A 12,605-nucleotide genomic window follows, 5' to 3' on the forward strand; every position below is an offset into this window, starting at 1 on the left:
ATGTAACTGTAGTTTTGAATAGCTTCTCTATTAGTACTTTGTCATATACTTTTTCCAGATCTACAAAACTTAAATATAGATCTTTGTCATAAAGTGAAAATCTGCTCCTGACAATGGCCTGAATCCAGCTTGTTCTTCACCAAGCTTCTCTTTCACAATCCTTCTCAACTGTTTCTCAAGTATACTTGCATCTTACCAGGAACACTCAGTACAGAAATACCTCTGTAATTCTTACATTCAGTTTTATTTCCCTTTTTATATATGGGTACTATGAGAGCTCTTATTCCAATCATCCGGAATTCATCCCTCTGTCCAGGCCTTCTGAACTATGCAGTGCAGCCACCTAAAGACTTTTATACCTCCATACTTAAGCATTTCTGATCAAATATAATCTACTCCTGCTGACTTTCACACATTTCCAGCTTTTTTCTACTTCAAGTGTGGATATGCATTCCTGACTGCATGCCTAATGAATGTTTTTTACCACTGTGTTATCACACAGTTTGTTTCATTTAGCAAATTTCCAAAGTAATTACTCCACTTCTAGGATATATTTTTCTACAGTTTTCATGTCACCTTTATCTCTAATTCCTTTTACAGCACTCTTTCCTCAATTCCTAAGCTTCTTCAACAACCTCCAGAATATTTTGCCACTGCTTGATATTTATTTTTGTTCTTGCCAGTCTTTCCATGACTTTTGTTTAGCTAGTTTTACATAGTGTTCAGCTTTCTTACATTTGTCTCTGTATTCTCTAAGAGCACAAGCTATCTTATTTGCCAGGAACTTTTGATATGCTTTCTTCTTTTACATCACTGTTTCTTTAACTTCCTGTATCCACCATGGAATTCTGATTTTTCTATCCTTGCAGACTACCTCACCACATGCTTCTCTGGCTGAATCAGTGTTTTCTTATCTTCAAGGTTTGGTTCCTGTTCTCAAACTCTTTCATTTTTTCTTCAATAATATTTCTGTATTTTAGTCTACAGTTCACATCTGAGACCTGCACAACTTTTATTGGCTTTAAAACTTTCTTATATGTTCTTCTTTTCAATATGAAATTCAATTTTATCCTGCTCAAGACTAAATAATGATCACTTCCAATTTCAAATCCTGTGTACACTCTGGTGTCCTGCACCAGGGAGAAAAAATCACTATCAACAAAACATAGTCAATGAGACTTTTGTTATTCCTTGCCTCTTCTCTCCATGTGAATTTGTGCACATCGTTATGTTGGAACATTGTGTTAGTAATAACCAGTCCATGTCCTGAGCAGAAATCCAACTGGTATTTGCCATTATTATTAGCTTTGCTTTTTTCTCCGAATTTTTCCAAAATATTTTTGTATGCCTGACAATCATTTCCTGCTCTGCTATTTAGATCCCCAACAAGGACCAACTTTTCCTTTTTCATTTTGTCAGTTGCTTTTTCTAAAGCAACTGACAAAATGCCCAGTTCACTGCTCAGTCCCCCATTCTCATATTTGCCCACATCACTCTACTTGAGACTGCCTGCCATTCAAGAAGATTAGTCTTGTATTTAATATTGAATACTGCAGCTACTACTCATTTTCCTTAATTGTCATTGCCTGAATATAACATTTTGTATTTATTGCTCAGAAAGGTCTCACCAGTTTTTGTGTTTTTTGTTTCAGTCACCCCTACTATGTCGATCTGATATTTATCTAATTCCTCAGCTAGCTTAATTTCTTTGCCATTCATGCTTATGTTGATAGTACTGATTTTGAACTCTGGTGAGGTTGAGTTGGGGTGTGTTTTACGATTTGTTCCTGTAACTGACTTTTCGCTGTTTGCCCTGGTTCTCTGGCAAAAACAACATGGGCGTTGTTTAACAGGCGATGGCAGAGCCGGCATGAAATTCTGTCATGTTGTACCATCATTTTATATATTGGTTTAAGCCAATAAAAATACAATTTGGTCAGCTAAATCCCAAACTGCCAGCCCATCCTCGTTCGTTCAGTATCTAGATAGATACCTAACAGGGTGCACCACGAGAAGGTGGGATCGGACATTAGGTCAGAAGCCAATGTCGGTTCTCCGCATTTCTTTAAAGGCTATGTGGAGGTCTTCTCTCAGTGTCACAACTTTGACCTTTAAGCACTGCAGCATAAAACAAGGATGGTCATCATCTCCACTCTGATCACTTTATTAAAGGTGTATTACACCTGATATTAGAATTGGATATCAGAAACTTAACTCTTTGATTTATGCAGATGAAGAACAGCTGTAACAAATTTGGAAAATCAGCAATAAAAAGACCAAAACTATGAAAATAGGCAGAAACACTGAATATATCAACTGCATTCTGAACAGTTAATCTACAAAACAAGTAAAATATTTAAGCTATTTAGGCACAGTTTTTAGTGAACTTGGCAAGTTAAATCTGGAAATATATAACAGAATAAGCAAAGCTAGTATGGTGGGTAGCCAGCTGAATAAATGTATATGAATAAGAGAGAAATTAACTAAAACACCAAACTAGCAGTACATGAGTGTTCAAATCAGTTTTAAGTTATGGATCTGAGAGTTGGATTACAAATAAAGCACTTCATCAAAGACTAGAGACTACAGATATAAATGTTCTGAGAAAAATTAAGGAAGTGAACCGATGGCATTAATGGCAGAACCATATTAAAAATTAAGATATTAGAAAGGAACTCGACATTATTAGCATTCAAAAATGTGGGAGCAGGACTAATCTAAGGTGGTGTGGTCCCCATTCTATTTAAGTGGCAGGTGTTTGATGCTAAGATGGCAGGAAAAAGATCCAGAGAAAGACCAAGGTCTAGGTGGATTTATTCAATCAGAAAAGTCTTAGAAGAATGAAATCTTAGATATGACAATATTGGAGTGCTGACAAGTAATAGACTAATTTGGAGGAAAATTGTTGATAGAGATTAATAATAATGTGAATTTAGGGGTACTTGAGGGTATATATATCAAGAAATTGATGATGATGGTTTAAAGAGTCCTCATTATAACACAAGAAGAGTTTAGATGGCCCTTCTACAACTTCCAAACCTTTCCATGGTGCACCACATTAAGTAGATATCTACCTAGATAAGAGGATAGGCTAGTAATTTGCAATTTAACTGATCACACGGTATTGTGTATATTCTTAAACAAAACAAAATGATGGTACAACATGATGGAATTCCATGTTGGCTGGGACATCACCACATAAACAAAGCCCTGCTGTTTACATCTTGGAACCAGAGAAAAGAATGAAGTCAGCTACTGGAATAAACTCTCTCTACATCAACAGAATTCAAGATAGGCATCATTGACATAAGTATCAGAGGAAAAGAAGTAGAGCTGACAGAAGAATTAGAAAAAGTAATATGTGGACATAACTGGTATTACTGAAACAAAGCAGACAGAAACAGGTGAGGTTCTAACTATTAGAAGTTATATTCTGCAATAATGATCAGGGAATATAATAGTGAACATAAATATGAAAATCTTGAATTGTAAGCAATATCAAAGTGATGTGGACAAACATCAAAATGAAGAACTGAGACTTATTTGTACCTATGGTCCCACAAAGTTCTACAGGGAAAAAGTAAAGGAATTCTGAGTCATTAGAGAAGTGCTGAAATGAACAAAAAGGGGAAAGTTATCCTTGTTTATTTAAACAAAAGAGTAGAAAGTGAATACTAGATAGAAAATTTGCAGAACACAGCAAAGCTAATAATTTGCAAAGCAGAAATGCTGGATTTCTGTTCTGGACATGGATCAATCATAACTAATGGCACGTTCAACATAATAGGTACAAATTCACACAGAGAGAAGAAACAAAAATAAGACTAGTCTCACTGACTACATTATAGTTCAAAATCAATATCTTTCACTGGCAAATGATGCAAGAGAGTGTATACAGGAGATATTTAAAATAGGAAGTGATTGCCATTTAAGTTTTGTGACTAATGAAACTGAATATCATATTGAAAAGAAGGGTATGTAAGAAAGTTTTAAAACAAATCAAAGTAGAAACTTTCAGAAGTGAACTGTAGACTCGAATATACAAATATTATTCAAGAAAAAAATTAAACAGGTTAAAGACAAAAACCAAACCTTGGGGATTTAGTGGCAGACTCAAGAAAACATTGATTTCAATGAGAGATGTGAGAAAAATTGTATGCTAGGACAGAAAAATCAGAACTACATGGTCAACTCAGGAAGTTAGAGGCAGTTGTGGAAAAGAAAAAAGCATATCAAAAGTTTCTAGTAAGTAGGTCACAGCATGTGCTCAAAAAGGACAGCACAAAGAAAAATGCAAGAAAGCTATGCAACATGCAAAAGTAGCTATTAGTCATGGAAAGAATTGGCTAAGAATATAAAAGTTAAATATCAGGAAGGTAGAAAAATGTTCTGGAGGCTCTTGAAAAAACTCAGGAATGGGGGAAAGAATACTATGAAAGGAATTAGAGATGATAAAGTTGACATGAAAGCAAGATATTCCAGATGTCTACAGTAGTTACTCCAAACAACTGATAAATGAAACAAGCAGTGACAGAACAGTGGCAGAAAATATTCAGGAGGAATGCAGAAAGGAGGGCAACATCACCCACATCAGCTGCCATACCTTTTCTTGAATTCATTCATGCTCACAACCTTCAAAGGCAATCCATTCTAATTATACAGCACTCTATGAGAGAAAAATCTAGCTCTCGCCCCCTTCGATGAGAGGACATGGATGTCCTCTCATCGTCTTCCCATCTCGCATAAAATGCAAAATTCCACCTATTGGTATCCTATATGACCCTCTCAGAAATTTGTAATCTCAATCATATTGTCCCTTTTTCTCATTTGTAAGCATCCACAAATTCTCCATCAGTCTTCATAATCTGTATTCCACAGTCCTGAAATCATCTTTAACACTCCTTTGCACTACTAGTCACCACAAGTGAGGTCATATCAAAGCTCTGTAAAGAGCCAAAATGATTTCTGTATCCTTACATGTCAAGGTTCGTTTCTTCACTGCAATCATTCTGAGTTGTATTTGCTATATAGCCCTTCAACTTTCTATCTAAAACTGCAACATTCCTAGCCCAATCAGTTCTTCTAACATAATCTTGCCAATATAATATAACAGATTATGCCAAAGTGCATAACTTTACATTTACTAATATTGAAATGACAACCATTTTCACATACCTACAATTTCATCATATTCAAGTCATTCTACAAATACTGCATATCAGCTGCATTCCTGATTACTTGCCTCATTAGAAAACATATTTTACCTGTCAGATCTTTCCCAATGTCATTAATGTAAAGACTGAATAACAATGGATCAAGGACTGATCCCTGTGGTACACCACAGGTCACCTTAAATCTTGCACACAACCTTCAAAAGCAATCCATTCTAATCACACATCACTATGAGAGAAAAATCTAGCTCTCACTCCTTTCTTAACTGCATTCATTTTCAACTTCCAGAGATATTCTCTTTCCCACCCACCATAAAACGTAAAATTCCATTCAGTAGTATCCTATATCACTATATACCACTTCTTGATATCTGTCAATCAACTATTCTCTTATCCAACAGTAATATTTTATAATCCAATCCCATATTTTGCAATTTATGCAACAGTCTTCCATGCTGTATCCATCAAAAGTCTTAGTAAAATCCAAAATTATCATGGCATATCCATTCTTCTTGTCCAACTCAACGGTAACATTATTATAAAATGTGAGCAAGTTGCTCAAACATGACCTTTTCTTAGTGCTGTTCATTGCAAAGTACAGATTCTCTGTACTTTGCAGTGAACTTTTTCAAAATCTTCACCACTGATCCAGAAATACTGATAGGTCAGAAGTTGGACACAATCTCTTGTGTAATGGGATTACCATACATTCATTTTATTTCCATGAAATCTTCCCTGATTTGAGAATAATTATTATTATTATTATTAATATTAAACAAGACCTCATGGAGTCAAAGACACATCTAGGAGGTCCTTTTATCTCACACACATCTCATCATACCGGGTCTTAAACACATTCAAACTCCTTGCAGACACCACACTCTCAGGCAAGGCATTCCAATCATTCACAACTCTGCATGAAAAAAACCTGCCTCTCACTCCCCTACTCACACCCTCTTTATACAGTTTCCAGGTATGACCTCTGGTTCTCCCCTGATCTCCCACTATTCTCTGTAGAACTTCTCCACCATTGATCCTATAACAACCCCTTACCAACTTGTAGGTCTCTATCATATCTCCCCTCTTCCTTCTCTCCACTAGACTCTGCAAATTACATCTTCTCAATCTTTCCTCATACTCGACATTCCAGAGGTCAGAAACTACCTTAGTCAGTCGCCTTTGGACCCTTTCCAACATCTCTTCATCCTTCTGAAAACCAGGTGACCAAATCTGGGCACAATAGTCCATGTGTGGCCTAATCAAAGCCTTATACAATGGAACAAGAATCTCCCTACTTCTACACGTCAGTGTCCTCCTCATCATTCCCAGAAGTCTTTGTGTTGTCTTCACAATTTTGGCGATGTGTCCCCTAAATTTTAGATCCTTATCCACTATCACTCCCAGATCTCTTATTTCCTCTACTTCCAACAATAAATATAATAACAAATAATTATATAGCCTGGTCGAAAGAAAAATGTTATATCATCCAATATCATTAACAGCATACCTCCAATCCTATCTATTTTTTGTATAAATACTGTATGCTTTACACCTGATACCAGTTAGTTTATCTTACCTCTGATATACAGTATTCCCTCGTTTAGTGCACCCCGATTAGTGTGTTTTCAATTAGTGCCTCAAGTGCGCCTATATACATCGTAAAAATAAATGTTACAGATTTTTAAAATTTTCTATCTATACATTTTTATGGCTAACTATTTTAAAAAATCACTCACCAGAATGAAATAATTTAGTTACCAATTTGAAACATTTTACAAAGTTATTTTTAATGGCTTATCACACTACTTTCATGTACACTATGTTCCAAATTTTTACCGCCAAAATTTATGTCGTCTGCTATAGTACGCCCACAGATTCGAGTCCCTTCGACACTTCTGCGCATGTCACAAAAAGGAGAATCCATTCCGATAATAGGGTAATCAATCCATCTTCTGGGATGAGTTGTTTATTATTATATGTCGGAAAATTAACTTTTCTTTTATGATCATTGTAGTTTTTAAAGTGGTAACTATTTTGCTTGTATAACAGTTGGGAAATTTTATCTATAAAGCACGTGATTTTGCGTGTTGGCAACCAATTCGTACGTCCTTCATTTCTTTCTCCCCTTCAATGATAACATCCAAGAGTTAATTAAATCTCATTCTGAAGAATTGAGTGATTCCGATCTGCTAAATTTAGATGCATAGCAAGAAGATCCCAAAGAACATGAAGAAAATTTAAAAACTGATAGTCAGCCAAAAGAGATTTCACAGAAATAATTTGAAAATATTTTTCGTACAATCGAAGTTTTTAAGCAGTAATGCTTAGAGACTGACCCTGATGAAGAGAGAATCAGTAAAATTTGCAGAAGAGTAGAAGAGGCAATAGGGCCATACCATCGGTTGTATGAAAAAAAAGAAACAAAATGCCTGCCGAACTACGTTAGCTCAATTCTTTGTTAAGAAGTAGAATAATAAAATTCATATTCTGAATGTTTTATTGCCTTTCAGCTTCATGGTTTTCCTTTAACTAGGCCCTGAGACATACCTTAATTCTTTTATAAGAAATTAAGGTTCAAAAGAGAAAGTTGAGGAACGAATTATACTTTTTCCCACAGGTTATTATATTTGATTAGTGTGTTTTCGATTAATGCGCCTATTTAAAGAATGCATTAGACGCACTAATCGAGGGATTGCTGTACATAATCTCATTCCCAGTGTATTTACCATACAACAGTCTACCCATTTGTTTCTGATATTCTTGGCAATTGAGTAGAACATAAGGTACCTGCATGCTTTTTTATTTTGTATACTAGTCTGCATGATCAGTCTGACAACTTATAGACCTCTCCTATCTAATGCCTTACTAACAACGAACACTCAATCATTCCATGATATTGCACATTCCTCTCATTAATACCATTAATACAGTTACATAATATGGTAGCTCTTTTGTACAGATTCACATCATTACTTCCATCATTATCTAGTTTCTCTTGCTGTGTGTTATTTCATACTAATTAATAATTTTTCCAGACCCCTGATACTAAATGCATTCAAGTGTATGTCATCCCTCTTATACAAATACATTCTTCCCACAAACTCCCTTCCATCCAAATACTTGTTAAATCCATGTCACCACATCTAGGTAATATACTTACTATTTTCAATTTCTTGCTTCTTCCAACCATCCTTTCATATCTTCTCTCATACTGTATTTATCACTGGACAAATAGTTTCTTCCTACTACAACTACCATCTCTTTTACTTTTCCATTACATTCATTAAATTCATTAAATTTTAGAACCCGCAAAAAACCAAGTAGTTACACAGTCATCAATCATGTTTTATGATTGAATCTCAATACCATATAATATCCTTCATTTTAAAATCAGTTTTGCCTACCTGATTATTATTACACGAACTGTTAACTGATTCAGTGCTTCTTTGTTTCTCCTTTTGCTATTTACCCTTCTTGTCCTTCTGAAAAATCGCTTTTCGATTTTTTACATTTCTCTTGTCCATCTAGCAATTTGCTTTAGTCTGGATATTTCCAAAGTTAATTCATGCTTGATATCCTTATTAGTTTCCAAAATGGCATGATTCTGTTCTCTAGGGCAAGCCACCTTGTTATCAATTTCACTAGCATTAGCCTTTGTTGGTGCTCTATTATTCCAGCAAAATTTTACACTACTATAGTATTACAGTATTCTAACAAAATATCAGGAAATATATCAAATACTATAAATACATGAAAATCAGCAGTGATATTACTACAAAAAAACTAATTATTCTAAGAAAATATCAATAAAAATCACTAATTTCACAGGGGCATTAAATGCACCAACCATGTACAAAGGTAAATTAAAATTTGAGTGATTTAATGGCTTAACTAGTTACAATTATTTCAATTTTTTATGAGATATATCTGACAGGAATTTCAGATGAGCCACAATATTATAACTAATATTCACAAGAAACTCACCTCTACTAGCTGAGACAGGTTTTCAAAGAACTCTTCTTCATCAATAGTAAGTTTATTATCCTTATAAATGACTCTATAATGCTCTACTTTGTTCTTATAGCACACACACAGTGTGTAATCTCCAGGGAAATTAGTACTTTCTCTAACTAAAAACAGGCCATCCTCTCGAGGCTGGAGAAGGGCTTCTGCTTCATCTCTAGTAATTTTACCATGAAACCATCTGTAAAAAAAATGTTTAAATCTAAGTACAATATGTGGCAAGATATAAATTGGTGGATCACAGACTCAGGTTGAAAAAAAAAAAAACTGCAACAGTAAGTGCAGCATTAAGTAAAACCATGAGGAAGATTTCCTATTAATTAATTAAAAATTGCAGAAACCATTGCTATGTAATTTTTATACTTAAATTATAAATAAAAGGCTCAACAATAAATTTACAGAAAATAGTATGTTTCCAACTGTGCTAAATATATGATTTATTCACTGCCTTCTCAATAACACAGAGAGGAAAGATTTTGTCAACAACCATAAGAAAAATTGAAGCACACTTAAAACTATAAATGATCTTCAAAAATAAAAATTATTATATATAGGAATCTCCTGGAGTGTGAAACTCATTGTGGAAAGCCCAGAGTATCCAACACAATAACTATTGTACTGCTTCTTAATCTCCATGACTAACAAAGTACCCCTCCCCTTCACACACATACAACTCATTCCACTCAGTCATCACTATGCAAGTAATTTAGTCCCAAAGCTGTGCTAACAATGCTAATGTTGTTTATTATTTTAACGGTATAATAGAACACAGAAACTAAGTAAATAATTAATTTATTAACTTGATGCTGATATTTCGCTGGTATTATAACCAGCATCTTCAGAGCACAAAAAACACTGTTTGTCACAATACGCGAGACTAAAACAACATGGTGTACTTAAACAAAATTGTAGCAGCAACACAAAGACTAGAGTCCTGATTTTGGCGCCCTCTATCTGAAAAAAAAAAAAAAAAACCGCTATCATATATTACTAGAGTCCTAGAAAAGTGCTAGTTTTTTCTTAATATGACTGTCTCCCAGATCTTTGGCAAGCTAATACAGCCATATTTGTTGAGATCTGGAGTGTGTTTTAGGGTTTCTGTCGCCTCTAAGAACAATCTCTCTGATTTATATGGGTTTCACACTCTCCAAATATCAACAAATATGGCTGTATTAACTTGCCGAAGATCTGGGAGACAGTCATATTAAGAAAAAACTAGCACTTTTCTAGGACTCTAGTAATATATGATAGCGTTTTTTTTTTGTTTGTTTTTTTTTCAGATAGAGGGCGCCAAAATCAGGACTCTAGTCTTTGTGTTGCTGCTACAATTTTGTTTAAGTACACCATGTTGTTTTAGTCTCGCGTATTGTGACAAACAGTGTTTTTTGTGCTCTGAAGATGCTGGTTATAATACCAGCAAAATATCAGCATCAAGTTAATAAATTAATTATTTACTTAGTTTCTGTGTTCTATTATACTGTTAAAATAATAAACAACATGTTCGACGAACACATAAGTCTGTCCACACGTTTAACAATGCTAAATTTCCAAGAATGACCCCTTATTCTGTCTTCCTTTAGTCCAGTGAAAAATTTGCACCAAATTTTATAAAATGCATCAAATCTTATAAAAACACTTGAATGTTTATTATACCCTCACTTTACTGTCTGTCAACCAACTTCTGCAACCCACAAACTCTCCATCTATCCCCTCATAGAGAACATTCCATCCAAAGACATCTCACCATCTTGGTCACTTGCTTCTGGATTTGCCCCAACACTTCCTTATATACAAGAAACCCAGGTGACCAGACTTCTGCACAATAATCCTGATGTTGTTTTATCAAAACTTCTTTCTCTCTTCTTCTTCTGAGCCATTTTTATAACCATTTATGGTTATAGGCCTCCTCTGTTTATATAGGCTTCCCTGTGCCAGCATTCTCTAGCCATCTCCACTAGATTGTCCTTCCATCTTTTCTCTGGTTGTCCCAGCATTCATTTTCCTTCATATAGATGCCACTGGGTGAATGACTATCCATTTATCACTTTTCATTTGTGCAATATGTCCTGCCCATTTCCATTCCAGTTTTAAAATCTCTTCCCCTATATCCAACACTTTTTCCTTTCTTATATCTTCATTCCTTATTTTGTCTTGCAGTCTGATGTTTTGCATGGCTCTCCATTCTATACTCAGTTCTCCTCATTCTGCTCAGTATTTGTTTCATTATTGGCCATGTCTCTGATCCATATGTCACAACTGGGATGATACATCGGTTGAAAAGTTTGGCTCTATTATCTGGTTTTATTTTAATGCACAGGAATCTTTTCAATTTGCCCAAAGCCACTCACAGCCTAGTTGAATTCTTTTATTTTTTAATGAATGATTCTTTTTCCTGATGTAAAAGTTCTTCTTTACTTGCTCTATTTGGTTATTATTATTTGCTCTGTTATCTGGTTTCCTTTGATATTTATCATTATTTTAAGGGTTTTTTTTGTAATTTATGTATAATCCTACTTTATACCCTCAAACAATATTTGATACTGTATTTAATTCATTCATCAATTCTTCTAGTTTTCTTTTGTTGTTTGCTATTACTACAATACCATCAGCACATCGTAAATAATAGTTTTTTACCATTCATGTTGATCCCTTTGTCTCTCTAAACTAGTTCACTCAGGGCATATTCTAATACTACATTGAATAATTTGGGTGAGATAGTATCTCCTTGGCATACTCCTTTATTTATTTGGAATAGATTGTTTTGTTCATATTACTATTATTACAGGAAACTCCAAGGAGTCATTAGACTCATCGAGGGAGGCCCCAAATCATATTCATCACAACTATTCATACAGTATCTATCATACCTCGCCTTAAACTCATTCACTGTCACAGCATCCACCACAGACTCAGGGAGCGTATTCCACTCATTCACTACTCTAAAAGTAAAGAACCCAGCTCTAACACCTTTACTAACCACACTTTTGCCCAGTTTCCATGGATGTCCCCTTGTCCTCCCACAACCAGCCCTGTTCTCAAAAATATCTTCTGAATTAATTTTATAGAAACCCTTCAGTAATTTGAATGTCTCAATCATATCTCCCTTCCTCCGCCTATCAACCAATTTTTGCAACCCACAAATCCTCAACCTGTTCTCATAAGGTTCATTCCACAGACCTGCTATCATCTTGGTCACTCACCTCTGAATCCTCTCCACCTCCTCCCCATCAAGAAGAAACCTAGGTGACCAAATCTGGGCACAGTAGTCAAAATGGGGTCTTATCAAGGCTCGATACAGAGGAACAATAACCTGCTTGTCAACGTATTCTTCAGCAACCAAGTGATTTGATGAGCTGATTTGGCCACTTTTGCAATGTGTCCCCTAAATTTCAATTCCTTATCCACCAACAC

At 35.0% G+C, this 12,605-nt stretch overlaps 1 protein-coding gene across 2 annotated transcripts in view; it reads right to left on the reverse strand.

Annotated features, from left to right (window-relative positions):
• The window catches only part of LOC150099683 (tyrosine-protein kinase CSK-like), a 262,985-nt gene that overhangs the window by 160,994 nt on the left and 89,386 nt on the right, over positions 1-12,605 (reverse strand). For both annotated transcript variants that reach the window (XM_090404533.1, XM_090404534.1), the window contains exon 5: positions 9,156-9,375. In XM_090404533.1, coding sequence (XP_090260659.1) covers positions 9,156-9,375 — 220 coding nt within the window. The remainder of the gene's footprint in view (positions 1-9,155; positions 9,376-12,605) is intronic.

This window comes from Typopeltis vanoorti, chromosome 14 (genome assembly GCF_054136105.1).
Source record: "Typopeltis vanoorti isolate ZY-2024b chromosome 14, IOZ_Tvanoo_1.0, whole genome shotgun sequence".
NCBI lineage: Eukaryota > Metazoa > Arthropoda > Arachnida > Uropygi > Thelyphonidae > Typopeltis > Typopeltis vanoorti.